Source organism: Corvus brachyrhynchos, unplaced genomic scaffold, assembly GCF_000691975.1.
Source record: "Corvus brachyrhynchos isolate BGI_N302 unplaced genomic scaffold, ASM69197v1 scaffold70, whole genome shotgun sequence".
In the NCBI taxonomy this organism is placed as follows: Eukaryota; Metazoa; Chordata; class Aves; order Passeriformes; family Corvidae; genus Corvus; species Corvus brachyrhynchos.
Window position 1 is genome coordinate 4,250,062 of NW_008236217.1, and position 24,786 is coordinate 4,274,847.

Below are 24,786 nucleotides of genomic sequence, written 5' to 3' on the forward strand. Positions count from 1 at the left end.
CTGACTTACCAAGTGTTATGCAAGCATTGCTATCCCATGACTTGAACAGCTCCTGTTACTTTTACTTTAAATATGGACACAGAGCTTTAAAACATCTTATAAATAATAAGGTCCTTCATGAAAGGGAAATGCAATATTTCAAGATACAAAGGTCCATATGAAATAAATATGATTCCACTTTTTCTTTAAGTGTGATTTATATGCCTTTATTATTTTTAAACGGAATATCCTTTTCTCTTGAAAATATTTAAATATGCAATATGTAATTTGAGACCATGGTTTGTCTTTAGGATTTGCTATCTGACAAATATTTTCCATAAAAAGGTGGATAACCCAGCAATAAAATGAACTTTCTTTCTGTAGGCATATAGATATAGGGTGGAATAATTAATGACCAAAATATATTTTGAGTCCCAGGCTCTATCACCCAGGCACATTGAGACATTGCAAATCTCTCAGCCACAGAGGTTGAGTACCACCCAGAGCAAAACAGAACCTTTAGGAAATGGAAGCAATGCTGAATTAATAAAACCCCTTGTTACCTAGGTCAGGTTGCGTATTATGGAACTGTGGTGTGTGTTAGAATGGCAGAAATCTTTCACATATGTTATTTTAAAAGGAAAAATCATTATTAAACTTCTGGGAAAATATACTTAATATGTAACCAATATATTAAAATTGACCAGTGTGATGGAGTTTTGTACAGAGAAATGAGTCATATTAACTCCTGTTTGCGTGTAAGGAGAGGTAATACAATTAGCTAGAGCTAGCATTTCTGGCCTCTTTAAAAAGGAAATGCAAACAAAAGAGAATGTGATGGAGTCTGAAAGGAAAGAGACTGTTCTCCAGGAGCAAGTTAAAGAAAACAAATGTTAATATATTTGCTAAATTGCATAGTTAAGACTTACGCTGGAAGAGGAAGAGGTTTTTTGTTAACGTATTACGCTACATGGGAAACTCTGAAGAAGCCAGAGATTTTTATTTATTTCAATGAAGAGTTTTGTAAATAAACTGTATGATATCAGATCTGAAATCCATTTGACTGACATCAAATGTCAAGTACAGCTGTCCAGCCTGTCGCAGTGCTTACAAGTGAAGTGAAAAACTGTCACAGTTTTAAAAGTCCCACTTCTGTAAACACTTCCTGTTCCACTGAGTTATTTTGGGAGTTTTAATGTGCAGTGGTTTAAAAGAGGTGGTGCCAATGAGTAGAATATAAAAACAGTATTGAAAATCACTTACTTTAACTTAGTAGGAAATTATATGTTAGATGGCAAAGTGCCCTTCAACTTAGCCTTTATTTCTGACATTTGATTTATTAAATGTTTGCTGCTTTGTGCCTGATGGACACAAAGTATAGTCTTACAGTTCAAAAGGAGAAAAAATGAGCGTGTCTTTCAGATTTATAGTCAAGATGTAGACTGAAGGGCTTCCTAAGAGCTAAATTTAAGTTACAGGTCATTAATAGACAATATTCAAACCATGTCCAATGTTCATCCTTTCATTTTCATTTCTACCATGCTTCTAAGTTACAAATTTCTAGATTTAAAAATTGGAAAGATTTGAAATTAAAAATAAATTCTGCTACAGTTAAAACTAAGAGAACAGCAAGATGACTGAGATTTATACAGTAGTTGGTGGGAACAATATTCTGTTGGAGTGTAGGTGGATTATACAGCAATGTTCATGACCAAGATGCTCACAAGACAACAGTGGCTCTTTATTAATAGTAATATTGGAGTCTGGAAATATAAGTAGATTGCAAAAACAGGCAGCCCATGTTAATGAATCAGAAGGTTTTGTACTTTTCCAGGCTTTTATACATAAGAGTGTAAGGTATCTGCTACAGATGTTGGCTTATGGACTAAATAGCAGGATATAAAAACACTCAAGTGATTTAGGCTTCTAGCTTACAGATCCTTTTTGAAGATGGAATTGGAAGCTGCTCTTGAGTCAGTTATTTAGTTATCATTTATTCATTTGTTAGATCTTATATTAAGTATTTGAGCTTTTAGTCATTTAACTCAACTCATGGAGACTCTTACTGTTGCTGTCGAATGGCCTGAGTTCCATTCCTCAAGCAAACCCACAATGGGTGGTCATAATATATTGGCAGTCTGGGACACTCCACCAATAACAAACAGCTCCTAAATAGGATGTATCATGGGTGGCCCAAGAGTTTCCTGGGAGGGACAGTTTCAGGAAGACACTATGGCTTGAAGGAGAGTAATGCTCTCTATTTATAGATGTGTTCTTTGTTTAACTCTGCTAAGCATGGCTAAGCTTGTGACAGCCGCTCATAGGGGAAGGAGACACTATAGAAAAAGGTGATACTGCATACATAATAACTCCACATGAAACGGTCTCACAGGTCACAGTCTCATTTTTAGGCATACTTTGGTAAACGGGCCTGTTCTATGTCAGTGAAGAAAATCAGAGTTTACAACTCAGTTTATAATTATGGAGGAAGGTATGGCTCCTGGATTGTGGTAAAGTAGTGAGAGATCAGAATATTTCATTATACATCTTGCAATATCTTTAAAAATAAGTAAGCTCTTTACATTAATTGATATAGTTGCATTCTTCTCAAAGAACACAGTTTTACTTCACAATACTGTATACAGTTGCACCCTTGTGCTGCTCTATTGCCAAACCACAGAATTTTTCCAAACTTTGAAGTTGAAAGAAATTTGTGTGCCAAATTGCTGTGGGGTAATGTTGATTTGAATTATGTTTTCCTAGTATGGAAGTGAATCACTTCAGTTACTTTCTTATTAGAGCAGTTTCTTTTTGTTGTCTCTTTCTTAAGAATGATACTACTTCCAGTAGTACAGCTCCTTTGTTTAAAAATATCTTCTGTTGATTTCAATGCCTTCTATATATTCCTCATATGCCAATGCACTTATCAATTCTTAGTGGTTTATATTAATATATTTATGTCAGACGTGGCAAATTGAAATTTAGCCATGAAAAACCAGCAAAGTAGCCTTTTTTTTTTCATTATTCTGGGTACTATATGTTTATTGTCCATTGAATGCAGTCTAATATCTTTCTTTTTATAAAACGCAAATCCTGCAATAGCAAAAACAATTGTTTTAATTGGAAACAAATGCAGAAAAAACAGAAAAAGCATGTTGCTATAAACAACTATTAGGGTTGAATCATACTAGAGTTTTGTGGATGTTTTCATTTTAGAGTGTCATTTGTTTACTAATTTCTGACTTTTTTTTATTTTTGGACAAATTATTAACACATGTTTTCTCAGCTGCCAAGAAAAAATGTTTTCATATTTTTAAAGTAAAAGGTGAGCAAAAGTATTCTTTGCACTTTTTGTGTGCTTGCTCTTGTCTCTCTTGAAAAATATTACAGTGGCATGAGATAGCTGCTAAAACCATAGCATGGATATAGTGTTTTCATGAAGTATCTTTCATTGGTTTATGAGAAAACACTTTTGCAGCTCTCTGCATTATGTTGTATATTTTCAGTAAACCTGACAAGAGTCTACACTGCTCAATTTTTTTTTTTGGGGGGGGGGGGCATCACGAAGAAAGAAACAAGAAAGTACACTGCATTAGTATTGGTTAATTCTGACACACAAAGTGGCCTTAAGGGCAGCTAGGAGAGAGCTATTAGTAATTTTATGGTTATTTATGCAAAGCATATAAACCAGTCCATTTAGTTATTGAAATCTTTAACATGTCTTCATTTTTTCGTTTACCCCTACTTCCCTAACAATATGAGAATAGAGACAGACTAATGAAGTCTTTTAGCTGAAATTAGTGCTCTTTTATTTTTTTTTTTTTTGGTCATTTGCTGTTTAGAAAACCATAGTTGATGAGGCTACAAAACTGAAAGGTTGTTTCTAGATCAACGTTGATCATTGAATTTGCAAGCTAAAATTTGACAGTGTATTTGAATTTATTGCAAGTTTGCTTGATAAAGAATTCAGAAAAATCAGCTCTTGGTTTCATTTATTTCCAAAATTCATAATGTGAATCTGAAACCAACTATTACCTCGCAGGAGGTTGATTTCACAATTGATTTCTTGGATGGTATGGTCACTCTTCTGTATATTAGTGTTGATGAGAGAGTAAATTATCCCCTTTTGATTTTGAATTCACATCACTGTTGTGTGGTACATGAATAAGTGAGACTTTCTATATGTACACATACTTGCAGAGATCATCAGAAAATCTATAATTTGCCATCTTATTCTGAAGAAATCTTCAGGTCTAACTAGTATTCAGTACCTTGAACCATTGTGCCATTATAGTCTACTTATAATTGTGATGCTATAAACATTGTCACTTGTCGTTGAAGACATTTATTCCCTCATACTATTAAAGAAATGCAGATATTTTATAAAATTTAATTAATTCTTTGAGCAAAATGAAAACATTTTTTCTGATGGATAATGGCGAAGAAGTCTTTTGTGGGATTGAAGTAAATGAAAGCAAATTAATGATATTTTTGTGCTTTTACATGCTTGAATATTTCTAAATGCAAGTAAAATTAAGCAGCAATCTTTTCCTCTCAGTACAGCTGAAAAAATATTTTTTGCACAGCTAGATCTGATACCATGTGTGGATAATTAAGTCTTGTGGAACTGTTGACAGCACTTTTTGATTTCCATGTGTCCTTATCCCAGCTGCCCCACTGTAATTTCAAGGAATCTTGTATGGGAGGTGGCTCAGCTGGACAGTACCTAATACTACTTTGCTTTGGAAATTCAGCAGTGATGATATGCCATTTCTGGCTTACTTTTGTAAGTCCATGCAAATGCTCCTACATACAGTTTGAAAAGAAAGTCTATAATGGCTTAGTTAACCATACAGCTCCTGATTATAACTGTCCATATTGAAAATCACTTGCCAGTGATACAAAGGTGAAATAGTGTAACTGCTTCAGGGACTGTTAATGAAAACTATCAGCTCAGTAGTAGGTTTTAAAAAGATGTCCTGCAAATGAATGTTTCAGAAAGTGAAATATTTGCAGAATAGCTCGTGTCTTTGTCTCATATTAATGGACTGTGGATGCTGAAGATGACTTCTGAGTGGTAGCCTGATGTTATCAACACTCTCTAATTTTGTTCTTTGCCTTATATCAAGTAAGAGAACAAGATCAGTCATAAAAGTATTTGCAGCAAAACCAAACTGTTACTTCCATCTTTGCTGGTTTGTTTTTTAATGATTTTCTATGAAAAAAAAGAAAATGGAAAACTTTCAAGTTGCCAGCTTTCTTAAGAAATTGTTATTTGTCAAGTGTTGCATGCTTGTCGAAATTATTGACAGGGCAGTGGTATTGCCAGAAGTACAGTCACCATCTAGGCTTCTGCATAGCTTTGGATCTGCAAGGAAACTGTGCATAGAAACTGCTTTGGAAACTGCATAGGTGCCAAGTCAGAAGTGGAGTGGTTTGGAAGTGGGATGGAAAGATAACATTAATTATCTGTACATTAATTAAATCTGTAACATTAATTAAATGTAGGTAAGAAAGGTGTACCAAGGGAAAGAAAACACAGGAAGCCATAGGGAAAAGAAAGTGGACAGAATTACCTATTTGGTCTGAATTCTAGACATTTGCTAAGGATGTATGTCTTTTGCACAAGCACTAGCACATTTACTAAACCTCCAACAGATGAGCCAGAGAGTTTGCAACAAGGTAAGAACATATATATTTTTTTAAAAATTACTTCATGAGCATTCATTGTGTGTTTGCTTGTCACAGCATTCAGAGATTGCTTACCCTCACTTGTTACAGATTGTCTTGTGGAAAAATTCTATGGTCAATGTGCGGGCAGTTGTGAGTGGTGGAATTTCACATAAGTCCTGCATTCAGCATGCCCAAAGCTAAATCTTCCATATTCCAAAGAAACTTAATCTGTGTTTGGTATTAGCAATTTTTATTGAACGTCCATTTTGAGCTGTTTTTTGAAGACATGCAAGTAATATTATTATTGCTGATGTAATACGGTCCTTTTTTTAACTGGGAGGTTATATAAAGACTGTGTTATGTATAGCTATATATGAAATGTTTTGAAAATATTAAATATTTTCAATTTTAAGAATTGAGATATTAAAGAATAATACCTGTCTCTTTGAATTTTTAAATCACAGTTATTTTCTCCACTTGCCTGTGAGTCTTCTTTATGCTGCTCAGAGTAAACATGTAAGGATTTCTCTGTCTGTAAGTCTGTATGGACTCTTCGGTCGTTCTGTGAAAAAAACTCTATTAAACATGGACATTTGCTCTTAATGACCTTCAAAATTTAATACTTTGGAAGACTAACAGTATACCCTACATTCTCTTATTTTATACTACCCTGACAGGAAACCCCAAAGATTATTACAATTATGTTTATAAACTTCTTAGAAGTAATTTTTTTTTGACACTCAAGCATCATCTTTTTGGGTTTCCCATGCTACCTATCAATATAGTTTTGAATTTCAAATTTCATTCCATGCAAGTAAAAATACATTGATGTAGTACTAATTAACACTTTGCAGCATTCCACAACTATTTGGTTCTTTTGAATGTTAGGGTAGGCTAAGGAATTATTTGTTGCACTTATGTCTGACACAGGAACTGTGCTCCTGTAAGCAAGATGCTCAAAGCTTGATACAGGAACAAACTTTGGAAATTTGATAGTGAAAATTATTAGCTTAGGTCTGATGCAGTGAACAAAAGAAAGGAAAGGTGGTGTATAGTCACAGTTTTGTTTTGAATTAAGGGGTGACAGTGGTGAAAGAAAGGAAGGATAAAAGCAACTAACCAGCTGAGGTAAAAAGACATGGTTGCAATGAGTCCTAGACCTAGATAAATGTTTTAGCTGTTTAAATTAATGTGGAAGACCATATGCTTGAGGTCTTAAGCAGAAAATTTTTTAGGACTAGCACATAACCTAGAGGTGACAATGTAGAAGGAAACTGAAGTTGCAGATAATCTCCAATTTACCTGTCCCAGTGACAAGTTACTGACTACAATAATGGAGAAGGTTTGAGCAAAAATTACAGTGAAAGAGAAATAAGGATCCTTGTTCTAATCTTGTTGGAGTTGAAATAATGGTGAATCACTAGCCTGGTATGGAGATTGGTCTGGAAGAGAGGTTTAACTGTGAGTCACGCTTAGAGAAAAAGTGGCTTGACATTATCTAATGTGTAAGTGGGGGGAAAGAGAAAAGTAAGGACAGACTTCTGTGAAATGTTGTTGAGAGCTGACTGGGATATAAGAATGCTCTTCTGAGGGACTTATAAAAGATAATCAGGACACAGAAGAAGCATGGAATCCAAGAGAGATCTAAAATCCAGAAAAAGCATTATCAGCTGTATTGAAGGCAGCTTGATAGATGGAAGCAAGTACGGATGAAATGTTTATTGTCAGTTATGTCTAGGAACAGATCATTGGAAAGAATGTCAGGAATTTTTCATGGGCAAATTCAGGGGCAAAAGGTATGCTAGACAAGAGGACTGCAAAAAAAACTTTACCAAACCTGACTGCAAACAGTGCATGCTTTGTTATTAAGTAAATGAGAGGTGATCTGTAACTGGAGAAAGAAATGCAGACAGCAGCAGGCCTTTCAGAAACTAAGGAGTGTTTACACTGGAAGGAGGAAGAGTCAGATGACATTGATATGTTAATAAGTAATGGAGAGAATAAAGGAAAGAAGTTAATGTGTGGGACTGGGCCTCTGAGGCAAAGGAAGGAGAACAGAAGAGGAATATCTCAACTGACAAGGAAGCACTGCAGTAGGTGAAAAGAAAAAGAAGACAAATGTAGAAAATACTTTGGAGAAATAAAGGTGATTAGGAAAGAAACTGTAGGGATTACAGACATGAAATTTTGTGCTAGAAAAGAAGCATTATTTAGCCAAGGTAGTAATCTCACCAAAAGCAGAGAAAGAAGAATCTCAGATTCTGTATTGAAACTCGTGCTGACCATTCCTATAGGTAAACCTTTTCAGTTCATCTGCTCAGCTGAAGCATCACAGTCACTCCTTCACCCACGTACATAATAAACAAACCTAGTCTGTCATTAGGGCAAGGGTCTGCTGGGTACTTCAATTGCCATTCCTGGTAACCTATATTTTATCTTCAGTAGAACTGGTCTCTGAGATCTGTACTCATAAATGTATAAAAGATAACCTTTCATGAAAAATGCAGATAGATCTTTACAAAGGCTTTTTATTTAATCTCTTTGGGTATTACATATCTTCATGCAAAGTGCTGTGAAACTCATGCTTTTGGGGAAAAGGATAGAACAGAATTGTCTTCTTTAAAAGTCTTTAGAATTCTTTCTTCACAATTTTAACATACATCAGTCTGAGTCTCTTAAAAAAAGTTTCTTAGCTGTGTAGGGCAATATAATATTCCTTGTGGACTAAATTTTATAGGAATGATGGCAGCTCAAGGATATGCTGTTTCAAAGTGACCCATCAGTCTTACAACTCCTTTAGGTTCTGACTTTTTCAAATGAAATAAGAACCAAGGCAAAGGATTTGCTTTATGGATACAATTCTTACTTGTGTGAGCTTATGCCATTAGTGTCTAGGTATTTACATGCCAAAATAGTTATACTTTATGTTCTCCCATGTGCAATACTAGATTCTCAGAAGGCTAATTGCACCATCCTACGCTATGTTTATATACGGAACATGTTATTAATCTGGTTGCTTATGTTTATTCAAAAGGTACCTTTGGAAGGTGACACATTAGCACTGAGCATGCCTGTCAAACCTTGGCAGCTGAATGGCTTTGGCTTTGTACTGGCACTTGGAAAAAAGAAGAGGAGAAAAGATTACTTGTTTCTGTTTGAAAAGTCTTTTGTTCCTGAAGGAAATACATCTACTAGGTAAAAATGTAAAAAGGTTTCTCCCTATTTCTGATCTGTCTATGACCTAAAGGAGAAATCTTACTCAGGCACTACAGAGAAAAAAATACCAAGATCAAAAGCTTGTTCTTTGGAATATACTTGACAGTGATTTGAGTAAAAATTAATCTTCAAAAGAAGTAGTAGCAATTTATCCCGCCAGAGTACTAAACCATTATGTAAAATAGTTATATACAATTAAACTCACCAAACAAAACAAAAAAAGAAAAAGAAGAAGAACAGAATCCAGAAGAAAAGAAAAAAAAAAAAAAAACCAAAAAAATTGAGTATTGACACACAATTTTAGCGGAAAGCTTTAAAGTTGCAGGAAAGGGTAGAATGAACATTTATTTTTATAAGATGGAAAATTCTTAAAACAAGAAAGGATAATAAAAAAGTACTAAAAAACACCAGTAAATACAAGGTGAATAAAAAAGAGATATGCCTTGTACTTGCAAGATAATGACCCTAGAAATGTAATACATTTCCCCAAGAATTAGATATAATAATTAATTAAAAATTAAATATTAAATTTATAATAATAATGACATAAAAGAAAAAATAGCAAAATTAATTAAACAGAAAAAGGATTTGCTCTGATTGCTATATGGGAGAAAAATTTTTTTATGCAGCAGTGGCTTCTCATGTTGTTTGTTTTCATGTAAGATACAAAGGATTTTCTTGATCACTGCACTTAAGAGTGGACTAATAGTAGTTGTAGTGTCACACATACTTTTGTGAGTGGATGCAGTTTTCCAGACTTATAAAAATATATTTTTAAGTCCCAGTGTTCTGGGAAGGAAATTGTTTAAGTAAGTATTTTATTTTTAAAAGATACAGCATATTATTAATTTATACCAGAGCCATTTTCAAATACCTGTTAAAATTTAGAGAAAAACTGGAAAATAGTTAATTATAAAAAGAATCTCAGTCCTTTATGATATAAAATATAGTCACAGGGTTGAAAACTCTGGGTTTGAAAATTTTTCATGAAATGTTTGTAACAGATCCCCAGTGCTATTTTATTTGGCTGTGGAGTCTGCTTTTCAGGCCAAGAACTTGGGGTTTGATTGGCCTAACTAGGACATTATGCAGTATGTATGGTGAAAAATATTGATATTTGGAGACAGGATCTATTTCTAAATACAGAACTTTGTTTAAAGGTTAGTCATTGTAGTTATACTTAATTTGACAGTGATTTTAAAATATAAGCAAGTGTGGTTTTGCGTTTTGTGTGCTCAAAGTACTGGATCAAAACAGTGGACCTTGCTCTGACTGCTATTAGTGGAAACAGCTATCTGTTTTATTTTTAGCAGTGTTGTGACTGGAGGCTGCCATGAAATGATAACAAATAGTAGCAAAGCCTACTGGAGTAACACCTAGAGCCACAGTCAGGATGTTATATAACATATTAAATGGGGAACCCAAAACCACTAACACAGCTTCTTGTGGAAAGGTGCATGTACAATAGGGTTTCTCTCAGAACCTAGTCAAGAAAATGTTGACATCTTGAAAGTCTGAAGAAAGATTTTTGTAGTTATTTTCTCTGTAAATATTTCACAGAGGTGAATAGAATTGACTTTCATAAGTTTTCATGCACATCTCTGTATCTGCCAATTAACTTGACAGGTTTAGGTGTGTAAGGTTAAAATTAGGAACTTACCTGCAAACTTTGGCAGCAAACAAGACCCCAGGATTTTCTAGCCTCTGAAATACAGCAGGACATGTTCCTAATTTTCCACTGTTTACTTTTTGAAACTCTTAGAGAATGTACCACCTCTCTTCTTAACTATCCAGCAGAGGTAAAGTTCTTTTGATGTAGTGTTTTATTTATATTCTGCATGTTCATCTTCCACATTAATTGCTGGGTCTTGATTATGCTGCCTGTCTTGACATTTCACTGTTGACCTCCTATTGTCCCCTAAATGAATGGACTGAGCTTCACCTGTGCTTCTGGTTTGGGAGCCCAGTTCCACCCTTTAAAGAAGGAACACATACAGCTAAGCATTTGGGTATCCAAACCCTGAATCAGGCAGGAGTATCAGGAAAAACTGACATTCTCTCCACTGTTTGTCTCTTTAGGAGCTCATGTATGTTCATTTTTGGATTATTATTTAGTTACTGAGAAAAATGTGGGTGTTTTTAGTAGAGAATTTGGTTTTAGATTTCAAGGGTTAGTTGGTCCAGGCATCCTCACCTTCTGCATGGCTGCTCAGGAAGGTCTTAATAACTTGGATCAAACCCTGGTGCTTATGTATGTGTTAATCATTCAGGGGAGTATAAAGGAAAGAAAAAGTACAAAGCTCTTCTTCCCCTGAAACAGCTGATGCCAGGAGCCTCTGCTGCTAGCCATGGCTTCAACCATAATCAGCCTTTTCCCATTTTTCCTCTATTGCTATCTCTTCTGCCAACAGGACCACCTATAGGAAGATGCCAACTTTTCTTCTCCAGGACCAGTTTAGGGTTCCCTGCTGGATCTTTTGTCTTTATCTGAAGCTCTAATACAGTCCTTTTGTTTCTGCTTTTTCAAGCTGTTTTCCTTTGGTAAATACAGAGAAAAGCAAGGCAGCATGTTTTCAAGAAAATTAGCTGACATGCATGGTAGAGATGTCATGATTTCAGGACTGCTTATCAGCCCAGACTTGTTTAATGGATTGAAATGAATCTTTGGTGCAAACTTCATAAATCTGCTCCAAGGAATATTCTATGACTCTGAGGGTTAATGCAAGTTTAGTTGGCACATAATTAATAATGTAAAGGAAACTAAAAATACGTAGTAAAGAGGACTGGCATTCCAATGCTGAATGTAATCAGATGCATTTCAATCCCAGAAGACCCATTTCTTCCCCGTTTGACATGAGGAATTCTGTGAACTGTGTGAAGATGCACTTAGCATCAGTGTCTGCTCAGTGCTCTTGTGGAAGATTATTTAATTTTTCCATACGCTGACATCTGTAAGTTTGAGCAATGGGTATTTTTGCCCTCTAGAGACCATATCACAGAAAGGGGTATCAGCTTGCTGTGAAACTTTCTGTCTATAGTCTGGTATCTTCTTTTAATAACAGTGGCCTTTTGGTAATCACTGTCTTTCCTGGAAAAATATAAAGATTCAGTCTTTTTAAAAGGAACTGCTGCATATTATTTGCTTTTCCTGATATGATTACTCCTGAGGCTTTCACTAAGTTCCTCTCCAAAATAGTGTCAGCTTTCTGCATATCTGCTGTGAAGGTCCTGGAGAGAATTTTCAGCAGCAAGATGTCAGCTCAATGTGAAGGGACTCCCAAGAAAATTCTGGAAATGTCTCTAAGCTAGTGATGTGCATACTTACTGTCTGAAGATTGACCCATGCTTTTACAGCAAATTATGCCACTGCTAAAGTGAATGTGTTCTTCTAGTATCTCTGAATTTGTCTAATTTATTAGGCTAGGAATTATATGGCCTGGGGCCATCCAGAGGATGAGTATGCAGTGATAATCACCTGTGAGAAAAGATGATTTCCTCAAAAACGAGAGGGATGGTGGGAGGGAAATTCTTAGTAAATTGTTATTTGTATTCACAGCTGCATTCCTTCTCTTTGTCTCTTTTTGAAAGGGAGAAGTTGGGTTTGTAATCAAAAAGGTGGGGCCCTTTCTTCATCTTTTCTTTCAGGTTCAGGTAGTGAGACAGGGAAATCTTATGGATATCCCTAGTCTTAGATGCTTGATTGCACATGGGTGCACAGACTATGAATGTCTGTGCAGACTACTCCACTTTAAAATTACTGACACATGTGCTCTAGGATGACCCTGCTTGAGCAGGGAAGTTGGACCAGATGATCCCATGTGGTCCCTTCCAAACTGACCCATTCTGGGAATCTGCGGTTCTGTGATATTTACATAGGTGTGCATGAAGGATCTAGCCTTGTTTTAGTCACACCAGACTTAAACTCATCAGTGGAGTTCTAACGAGCCAGTTTGTGGTCTGGGGCAGTTAAACTGTTTTATTCCAGGACTGTAAATGAGCTAATGCCTCTTGTCAGCCTTACTAACTCTCTGGAAGGTCACACCAAACTAACATGGCTTCGCTGCTTGTGAGCTCACATAAGTAAGACTGTGTGGCTCTATGCTAAACCGTATGGACATAGTGCCTTGTTTCTCTGTTGACTGAAGGACAACCACACCGTGGTCCATTTCACAGTACAGGCATGCCCTAAATTTCATGCCTTCAAGTTCTTCATTTTTGTTTCTATGATGATATAAATAGCAGACTTCTCCTTATAAGACTTACAGTTGTTTTAAAACTTGGGTTGAATTTAATGGATGCAGTCTAACCACCCTGAGTTACTTAAATCAAATGTTTTTAAAGGTATAGTTGAATGAATATGAATGACCTTGTTACTTGACTTGCTACATTTAAAGTTCTCATTTGGCTGTACAAATCATGCACTTAGGAAAAGCACGTTTTAAGAAAGCTATTAATCTAGTTTCTCTAGTGTTTTTCCTTTGTGAGCTAAGAAATTCCAGGAAACTAATTCTGGTTCTACTGCTGTTAGTGTTCTGAGTGTTTTGTGAGTGTATATTATTTTAGTAATTGGTTTTGTTCCAAATTGCAATGTGGCATTGCATTTTTTCCTGCAGAATATTTCTCCATATTTGCAATTTTGAAAAGTTAACAGAAATTGGTAAATACTCAGTGCTCTGAAAATTAGATTATTGAAAATGTGTGTTCTCTGTGTGACTTGCTAGCTAGAGGGGATATTTATAATGGTGCATATTTAGGGCCCTTCATATTTTATAGGATTTTAGTCCAAAACATAAATAGAAATCAGCATGCTTGCCAATGGCATAATAGAAAATAAATTAAAGCATGATTTAAAAAAAAATTTTGCATTTTTACAAAAATATTTTCATTTCAACTTTCTATTGTGATACATTTATACTATATATACTGTCCAAAAGATATCAGGTTAATGAGGAAATGACAAACAGGAAAGTTTATCACTTGTAGGAACTTCAGATATAGTCCTTATTTCCCAAATGGCAGCAAGCAACATTAAATAGTTTGTGTATAAATAATCTTCATATTATGAAAGAAATAATTCCACATGTAGAGCCTAGTGTTGCATTATAAAATTGCAATGGTGAGGAATCTTGAAATTGCACCTTTGATGAGTTTATTTCAGATTTCAGCTACCAGAAAGATTAAACTTCAAACTTGATGAAGTTAAAATGGAAAGTGAAAAGCTAAATCAGTTCACATTTTCCTTCTGTTGTTGCTTGCTTTTGTGGGTGGAGAAGTGAAGAGTATTCCAGATGTGATGGCCTATTCGTTGTAAAAGTGTAAGGTTACAAGTAAAAAAATATGTACACCCTCATCAAATATTTTGCACAGGAATAGGAAACTACTGAAGAGGCATATTTAAGTATCATTAAGACTTAGAATGTGGATTTAAAAGATTTACAGGTGAATCTGCACAGGATTTCAATCATCTTAAAAACTTCTTTATAAAACTAAATATGATCACAACAGGACTAGAGTTTTTTTTCATATTCTGTATTATATTATGTAGCTCAGAATATATTTGTAAGTTCAAGAAAACAATACTTTTAGGAATATCTTACCTGTATAACACATGTAAATTCTCCCTCTTTCTCTCTTGTGATATCCTGAGTGGTATACCAGGTCTTTGATTCTCTTTGAGAAGTTTGACTTAGCAAGAGTCATTTACTTTAATGTGTCCACAGTTGTGCCCTATTTTCCATTAAAAGTTTGCATCTTGGCACACTTCTTGTAATTACAGATGTCAACAATTATAATCTCAAAATATTAAGACTATTTGAAAAATTTTAGAATAACCATCTGTTGAATGGCAAAAGTGAAATGAGTGATGGCCTTCTCCCTCAAGATGATTTTACATACTGTGGTGATTATGAATGGAAAATTCATGCCGTGCAGCTGATCCTGCTGCGCAGACTTGTAGATGCCTTTTAGCTGCCCGGACTGTAAAAAAACATCTTCTACTTTTTGACAAGAGGGCTTTCCCATTTTAAGGCAGGAAAGCCCTCAGATTTAGGACTTATCCATGCTTTTTATGTGTTAGATTCCAAGTGACAGTAGCCCATGTCTCTCAGAATACAGCCTGTGGAGGCTATAAAGGCACACTCACACAGCTGCTAATGAGTCACCTGGACTCTTTCATGTACAGACAGTTGTAATTTGTCACTAAGGAGTGGGAAGATACTTTTTTCAGGTGGTGACATCTCATTATGTTTTATGGTTTTTGACTGCCAACACCTGTACTTCATTTTATATGGAAAACACATTTGGCTTCTCCTTTTCTTCAAAGTTCATCTTAAGAATTACTTTCAGTAGTTGCTTCCAGAAGTATTTTTAACAAAGTGGAATCTGTTTCATCCTTTGGGAAATAATAATATAATATAATAAAATAATATAATACTAGTGCAATGATTTTTTATGAAATTACATTCTATTATTGTGGTTAGGAAGGTACAATTCTGCAGTCCATGTATCAGGTTGAATTTTAATTGCAGGTTAAACTTTGTTTCATCTATATGTTTATGGATGATGCAAATATAAATTTCATTGTTTTCTACCATTTTAGATGAGATTAATAGACATTTGGAATTATTTTTATTTAATGATTGTACTTTTGCTTTAATAAATTTCAGAATACATGTACTAAAGGTCATTAGTAAATGTTAAGAGGCTTTAGAAAATTTAACTTACATAGAAAGATCATACTGTATTTTGTAGGGTAGGCCAGAGCTGAGGGGTTTTTATCATTTCCATTAATTTAAAGTTCTTTAAAAATTACATTGGTGGTATTTAAAAAAAGTGTTCAAAAAAACACAGTAGTAAATTTTTTGGTAGAAGCATATAAGAAGATTAGTAACTATTAATTGTTTATTTTCTTTATTTAAATTGTTAACCCAGAATTAAACTAAAATTTAGTTTACTTCTACTACTTTTAGTTTACTTCTACTTTTACCCAGCAAAATTTAGGATGCCTCCAGCCACTGAGGTTATTGCAAAATGTTTTAATGATCTGTCTGCTTTTATACCCCTTTCTTTTAGGCAACTAATCTGATACATTTTATTTCAAAATCTTTTAAACTATGGTGACAATTTGAACTGTATATGTAGGTACACTGAAGAAATACATCCACCTGCAGTTACTGTCAGTTGGGTCTAGGTCTTCCAGGCACAAATGACTTCATTATGCTGCTTTGGGCCTCTGTGATCAGTACTTAACACCTAATTTAAAAAAAAAGAAAAAAGTTGCTCTTGCTCAAAGCTTTTGTAACACAGACTTTATGCCACTTGGAGAAATTTTGTAAATACCATATGGGGATAAAAACAACACTATTCAGGATGAATCATACTGAGAATTTCCTTTTACTCCTGCTCTTTGTTTTGAAAATGTTGAATGCAAGAAGTAATAGAAATACCTTCATACAGAAGGTTTACTCTTTTGATAATTTTCTGTCTTTTGTGATACACTATTTCATAATGAAGAGACTATTTTAAATAGTCATTAGGAAATTACATGAGAATATCTGGGTTTTGGTAAAAAACCCCCACACTATACTCTGAGTAAACATGTTCAGTCATTTGAATGTGGAATAATAAAAGAAGCAATGTGAGGCTGTTAAATTCTGATACAAGCTTCAGTTTTAGAAAGAAAGATCCATTCGTCTGGTGTTTCAAGGATAATTAGGGGTGTAAAGCTACTTCTTTGAGGAGGAATGCCTGATTATGCTTGTGTGGCTAGGTTTGCATGAAAGAATTTTGGTTTTTTACTGTATTTTTCCTGTGAGATAATGTCCAGATTTTGAAGTGGAATTTGAAATTATACACCTGAGTAGGATGCTAGTAAAAACTCTTTTTCATGTTTTCCTCAGTTTATTTAGTTACTGAGTGAAAAGACAGGATTGTAATGACAATGATGTCATGCAAACATTAGTAGCCTCAGAGATTATGGCAGGCTTTTGAAGAATGTATGATATTACATTTAAGTTGTTTCAAACCCATCATTAAAACAAATGATCTGGAAAACAGTCCTGATCATTTGTCCAGCCATGTGAGTTCCAAGTGTATTTTGCAGACTTTGAAAAAATTACTATTGTAAGACTATCATAAAAGTGTTTTCTACATTAAAAATGCATTACAAATGCCACTAATTTTACATTTTATATTTTTATTTAATTGGATTTTGCTTTATTCTACGCAAGTTTGACTAGTCTTAGCACTTTATTTCTCATATGATAGTGATTGAGCCAAATAACTACACTGTGCTCTTTGTTTTTCATCATGCAGTATCTTCAGATTCCTGCTTCACCAATCTAATATCACAGAGTCACAGAAAGGTTGAGGTTGGAAGAGACTGCTGGAGGTCATCCAGTCCAACACTTATGCTCAATCTGGGCTACCTGCAGCAGGTTGTTCAGATCCATGTCCAGTCAGCTTTTGGATATCTTCCAGAATGGAGGCTTCACAATCTCTCTGGGCAAATGGACAGCAATCTGACTGCAAGATGGCCTTCAGTAGGCTGCAATCATGACAACCCCTTTATTACAGTGACCCACATTAAAAGTGGATATGTATCTGAAAAAATCAGCAGCCAGATTAGCAACTGTCTTCTGATAGTGCAAACTTCTGTCTGCTACACTGAACTTGAGATAGAGAGCTATGGAGAACAGAGAATTGCCTGAATTACTGATATAATGGGGAATTCTTAGTAGAATTCTCTATTTCATCCATGAAACTTTCAAAAAGTGTTTCTGAGAAACAAAAATCGTGGAAAAACTTAAAATCTTTTTCTTAGTTTCCTGCCTAGTAATCAAATGAGTGAGGACCTGGAACAGACTTCTAGTTGGAAGTTTAGGGATAGAAAGACTTTTAATTGCAGAATGGATCTTGATCATATATGAAACAGATAAATGTTCCTTGATCTAGAATATTCTTTTCATTCCATGTCCTATACTTAGTTCATGGTGAAATGTCAGTGCAGGCTATTATTTAGTTCATCTGGAAATGAATGACACTGCCAACTCCTGCACATAACTGCAGCCACATGCCATAACATATACTGGAGGTTCTCCTCCTAGTGTCAGCTCCTCTTGTGCGCATCAGTTCTTTGATAGTACCCAAAACCATGCAGGTCCTGGTCTAAAAGTGTTAGCTGTTTGAAGTATATAAACATACACACACACATATACATATGTATGTATAAATTGAATATTAAATAGAATATTCAGAAGCTAAAGAAAAAAAATCCCACATAAATTGCAGAAATCAGCCAACAGTTACAGCAATTCAGGCCGTAAAAAAACATTTTCAGGAACATGTTCTAGACCGTGAATCCTGAGTGAAATGAGCTTCCCACTGCCTCGTCCATGGTAAGGAGCCAAACCCTGGGAAAGGATGGAAGCAAGGACAATTCTGTGACATCGTTGTTCCTCTGTTGTCTCTGCTGGCAAACATCTTCCTACTCGGTGTGCTGCTCTGGATTCCTTTCTGAGCTGCTTACTTATTCTGTTTTATGGAGAGCTGAGGTGGCCATCTAAAGAATGAATTCCATGGTCAAATTTTTTGGTAGAAGGACCATTTGCAGCTGAGATGTAACTGACTATGATATGAGTCAAAGTAATGAAAAAGTGGAGTTACAACAAAACCAGTAGAATTATCCAGTTTAAATCTGGACAGGAATGAGAATCTGCTTCTGGGTCTTTCTTTATTGTTACAGTTGGAAATATTTTTGTGGGATTCCTATTCCACATCTCAATCTCCACAAGACTTTAAAACTCTGTGAGTCTCTTTTATGATAACAAAACAGATGAAGCAGTCAATATGAATACCTAAAGCAGAAGTGGTAATCTTTGTTGGTGGTATAAACCACAAACCCCAAGAAATTATTTCCAGCTCTTTGTAGTTGCTGGTGACTTTCCTCTCAATTCCAATGGGAGCACAGCTTCATCCAGGAACATGGAAACTCTTCGGCATTTTTATCAGAAAGCAAGGAAGTGCTGACTCTGAGTATGAACTCTCAAAGGAAATTCCAGATACAAATGCTTACAGGCTGTTTAGATACCGTAAATTTAGAAGAAATTGGAAAAGTTTAGGTTGGGTTAGTCTAACAATGGATAGGTTTATTCCTTCTACTGTTTTTATGTACATGAACCAGTGAAGTAAAAGATATTTTACGTTTCCTCAATGTAATATCCTGAGGCTAGCCAGCTGTTTGTTGTGTTGGGTGTTTTTTTATGTTAATTGATGTGTATTTATAAAGACACAGTAATATTAACATAGCACTCTTTCGGGTTCAGTAAGAAAGCCTCGGAGGCATTCTTTATCTGAAACACAACCAGTTCTTTATCTGAAACACAACCAATACATAACAAACTTTTAAAGTTTGAAGAAAGTAACAATAAACTCTATGTATGTGTATGGATATGAACTCATGCATAAATGCCCATATAAACTTGCATTGTTAATTTATGGCATGATTTTACCAACAAGGGGAGTAAAGCAAGGTTATAGTAGAAGAGGAAATGTTCATGGTATGTTTTTAATTTCTTATTGATGTTGTAATAGAAAATGGAAGCCAAAGAAGAATTAGCAGTGGTAATGAGACATAGGAATGGAAATTATTTTATCTGTGACAGAAATAAAATTGAAATAGCTTCTGGTGATTATCATGGTACCTCTAATTAAGGTAAATTAGAAACCCATTTCTTGGAATACAGGCATAATTGGCACATTAAGTCATACTGTCAGTTACCAAGTTTTGCACTAAGTGCATTGAATGAGGGATGGCAACACATGAATGTGAGACATCAAACAATTTTTGTAGTTGATCCAATCTACATCAGTGCTGTCGAGTCACCACGTGGAACACTGTAGCAAGTTTTGAACATTACATTTCAAGAAATGCTCCACTGGCCTCAAGAAATGGTATCTATTATTGACTCCAATAGGCTTGATGCAAGCACAATTTAGCCTTTGCCAAGGAAAGCCAAACTTCTGTGTACAAGGCAGCCAAGAACCATATTTGGCAATTTGAGGAATAATATGTGAAGAATAATATGTCACAAATTGCATCACTTATGAGTAAAACCTCAAAACCACTCGTCAATTCTTATGCTATGAGGGAAACAATTTTGATTCTTATGTTGTCTGCAGCAACTGTGTCTCAAGCATTGGTAATACTATGCTACTTTCTCCGTGGCTCTTCAGAAGCCCTAACTCTAGGCTAAGTTTTTCCCTTGTCCATGAATTAGCTGTGTGTGTGAATTCCCACAGCAGGAAGTATTGCTGTGTTGCTGTGCTACAGTCAGACACATTGACATTTGACTTCTGATGTAAGAACCAGTGTGGATTATTGTGTAATTTGGGACTGGACATAAGACAGGGTATCCCACCATCTCATTGAGGAGAGTTTGGGTTCCCAAAGTGTGGGGGCTTTATGGAATGCTGGATTAATGCAGAAACTAGAAATGTTCTTGCTGTAAGATTTTGGTGTCTGAGATGTGTTTCCCTTTGTATTCTGAACCCACATTAGCTCTGCTTTTCAAACAAGTCAAAATACCTCAAAACTCTTAATTTGATAGGAAACTTGCAAATTAACTTACTGGAAGTATAATTAAGTAATCTGAAGTAAGGGTCAGCTTTCTGTACGTCTGTAATCTGGCAAGGGAAGTCAGAACAACCGATGAAGTGGCTTACATACACATACTGCAAATTAAAGATCTTAATTACAGCCCTGGCCCCCAAGAAGTCAACTGGAGTTTTGCCAAGGGATAAAATCCCTACCTTAGATATTGGGGCCTGTTTATTATTTTAAATAAAGCTGAATGCATTGTAAAACAGTTACAGTTTGCCTGAACCTCAGATGTGAGCAGAAATTCAATATAAATGGCTCAGTTTGGTTTTGAAATTTCTTCTCCTTTTTAACTTGAATACTTTTATCAATATTTATGTGTTTTATTCCTCTTCTCTGTTCCTTAGCCTAGGAAAAGGTTACATAAGTTATTCCATGTTAATGGGTTTTGATCTTTTCAATTCTAGTTCTTTCTTATGAACTTTCAAATCTGTAGTTTCTTAATTTTAGACCTGAGACATGCAGTAAGACATTTGCCATGACTGCCTTTTGAACAAATGTTTGGCAGGCAACTCAGTTTATCTACTAGAAAGAAAAAAATACTTTGCTGGAAATTTTTTTCCTAGTTATTTAGGTTTAGAAAAAAATAATAGGGAGGAAATCTAGGGTACATAGGAATTGATAGAAGACAAAAAAGAACCCCAGCCAAACTCAGTATTTCCAGATTTGTGAAAATAATTGGAAATGGATCTTACATAAATGTAATGAAGGATCCAAGAACAAGTTGATCAAGTAATTTTGACACATCAAAAGAATTATTGTGAGTTACTAGTTTTACTTGCCTATAAAAATGTCATGTTAAATTAAATAGATGAAAATTCTGCTTTTACTGAACACTTAAATAATATTTATTAAAGGCTGACAGCAAAGAAATGTAGGTGCTGAAGTAGGTAGTGCATTTAAAAGTATTATGCATTAGAGAAGCCTCCCAGGAGGCTCCAGGAACATCTGTCCAGAAGAGATAAACTTAATCTGAGTCATAAGGAAAGTCAAAAGGTTTTAAAACCAAAGAAATATGATGGGAAAACAGAGTGGACAGCACTGAGGGAAGGTGGCCCTGGGTGATCTGATAGGCTTATGAAATATTTGGTGGAAGAAGGATAATCAGTGGAGGCACTCCAGTACAAGGCTACAAAGTGTATAGGGAACACAGACTGCACCTTGCTGGCAGTGGACTTAAGCTTTGCATAGAAGAGAGGCAAATTAATAAACCTCAACAATAATGAGTCCTGAAGAGGCTGAAATTCTAGTCCAGTATGGGAAGAATAGAATATTTTTATACCTAGTTATCTTTAAATGTATCTGTTCATTTGTTTATGTGACTAGTGAAAATACTGGATATTGTGGATCTGTTACATTTTCATAATTTTTCTGATTGCATTCTGCACATATAGGTGGTCTGGAAAAATGTTTTTAATCCTTGGCCTCTCTACAGCTGCAGCTTACTAACTTTGAGACATTGTTTGCCTCTTACAACTTCAATCTATTGAATAATTTGGCTTTCTATACAATTATCCTTCCTATCAATTCTAGAAAAAACTTTCTCCTCTTTAAGGCCAAAAGCCTACCTAGAGCATCTCTATATAAACATCACCAGTGGGTCCTTTAACAGCTGTTTAATGTCTCATTCATGGTGGCCCCTGAACTTGAGTCCCTCTGAATAGGCAAGCCATCTCTGATATGCAAAGCATATCAAATACAGGCATTAGAGACAGTAAAATCCACCTACCCTATCCATGCATAATGGGAGGAAAAATGTGATCATGTATAGCATACAAGTACTATAAAAACTGAAGTTGTCAGCTTGAGTGATGCTACAGGTACTTGCCCCTAGATGGTTATGTGTGTATGATACACCTCAAGGAATTATGGCTAAAAGCTCTTAACCTGTTTTTTATATTTTCTCCTCAGTTCTCATTTCTGCAATAGGAGAGCTATCTTAATAAAAACTTCTGTCTTCTGTTTGCAAAAAAACTCATGTGGCTTTGAGCTAACTGATTGAATGCTTAAGAGTGCAGCTGTCAAATTAAACACTCGTGCAGCTGTCAAATTAAACACTCATCTTTCAAGAGAACAAATCTTTCCAAAGTGCTGCTTACATGTCTTCTGTTCTTGGCTTAAACCACAAAATCAGAGTTGGTAAAGCCTTCATGCACTATAGATCATCAGGATTAAAGGTGGTGAATTCTGCGTTGCTTTGGACCCTACTTTCTGAACAAGAAAAATGTAGTAAAATCCAATTCCATAATGCCTCCTTTTCCTGTTGCTCTTGCTTGTTGCTAGTTCTGAAACAAATGCAAAATTCAAGAGCATTGGTTCTACCTGTGGCCTCTTATTTTCATAGAAAAGTTTGAATAATGAAAGCTGAAAATACTAACCCCCTAAAAACTACATTCCCATCTGCTCTGCTTAGATACTGGACTTTTGGCAAGATGGTACTTTTTGCTGTGCAGCTAGTGGACATTTTCAAAATTTGTGTCTCTACTTGCATATTACACATACTTATACTAACTAAAAGAAAGCAAAAACATATTATGTACCTGTAATGTGATACCAGATGAAATTGCTTTGATTCTTGTTATTTCCTGAAGTACAGTATATCTTGAAGCCTGCCCTCTATACAAATATATATACACACGTGTGTTGTGTGAAATATTAAAACAGAATATTAGTTTGATGCATTTCTATACAAATTCAACCATTTGTGTTTGTAGCTTAAAAAAATCCAGGTCTCTAATTTGCGGCATGGTTTTTGGGGTTTTTTTTTGGTGTGATATCACTACAGAAACATATTTCCCTCCAACCAAAGATAATTCTAGAAAAATATATATACTATGTTAATATAAAAGGTAATGCAGTAGACAGTGTCTTGAAAATCATGCTGCTAGTTACCTGATAGCCTTCCAACACTGCATGTCACTGGTTTAGCTTAAATATCCAATAAACTTTTCTATGTTGTGCAGATCATGAAGTAGAGGAGAGCTGTGTTCAAGAACTTGTTCTCCTCCCCATTCTGGAGTCAAATGTCATAGGTACTTTCTAAAGCTTGAATTTTTTGTAAAAAGCTCTAAAATGCTCAGAACTTCAATCTTCTTCCCCACCCTGCTTGAAGGTTTTTTCTTTGCTCATATATCCATTGATATAAAAAATAGTCCACAATTTCATAATATTCCATAATATTCTAGTGTTTGTCCCATAGGAAACCTTTACATAGGTGTCAAATTATTCACAGAACTGACGCCAAGATTTGAATATGTAATAGTAAGACATAATTAGTTTGGGCGTTTGGTTTGTTTGGGTTTTTTTCTTTTTCAATCTTAAGTAGTATATTGACTTAACTACTATAGAGATTTCAAATCTAATGTAAAACACAGTTTTGGAGTAGCACGTTTGGGAGCTGAGGGGTTTGAGTGAAGTAACATACTTTCATTATTTGGAGATGTAATATCATCATAAGTCAAATATTTTAAAAAAAAATCTTATTGAGATTTCTATAGATTCTAAATATAATTGAGGACATTATTAATAAATTTTAATAGCTCTTATGTGTGATAAACCAGGAATTTAAAGGGTCCTACAGGCCAGATTTTTAGTAGCTCTTATTATCTATGTTAATACAAATTGCAATTAGCTTTATACTGTTATTATACTGCTATTACACTATTAACCAAAATTTCTATAGTGCGTGAAATATAACACAGTCTAAAACTATTGTTATGGATGTTGTGAATTTATCTTCAGTCCCTTCATAAAAGAAGAGAAGGGGAGACTGAGGGGAGACCACATTTCAGTTACAACTTCTTCATGAGCAGGAGGCGGGGGGGCGGGCAGGCATTGATATCTCTCTGTGGTGACCAGAGACAGGACCCGAGGGAATGGCCTGAAGTTGTGTCAGGGGAGGTTTAGGTTGGATATTAGCAAAAGTTTCTTTCCAGATAGTGGAATGGGCTTCCCAGGGAGGTGGTCAAGTCACTATCCCTGAAGGTGTTTATGGAAAGTCTGTTTACAGAGAGACTGGATGAGTTACTGTCCCTGGAGGTGTTTATGGAAAGCATGGTCCAGTTGACATGGTGGTGTTAGGTCATAGGTTGGACTTGATGATCTTAGAGGTCTTTTCCAACCTAATTGATTTTGTAACATTTACAAAATTACTCCATGTTAAATAATAACATTTCCTTAATCTGGACAAAAATTGAGATCAATTTTGCCTCATTACATTACAAGATAGTAGAACTTTAAAAACCCCCCAGGCTGACCTTACA

At 35.2% G+C, this 24,786-nt stretch overlaps 1 protein-coding gene across 3 annotated transcripts in view; it reads left to right on the forward strand.

Moving 5' to 3' along the window:
* Positions 1-24,786, forward strand: part of WDR27 (WD repeat domain 27) — a 94,145-nt gene that overhangs the window by 65,064 nt on the left and 4,295 nt on the right. Inside the window, exon 24 of one of the 3 annotated variants that reach the window (XM_017745656.1) lies at positions 23,488-23,556. The exons of the other annotated variants lie outside the window; for them this stretch is intronic. Within the exon in view, the coding sequence (XP_017601145.1) occupies positions 23,488-23,499 (12 nt within the window). The 3' untranslated portion in view covers positions 23,500-23,556. The remainder of the gene's footprint in view (positions 1-23,487; positions 23,557-24,786) is intronic. 3 annotated transcript variants of the gene reach the window in all.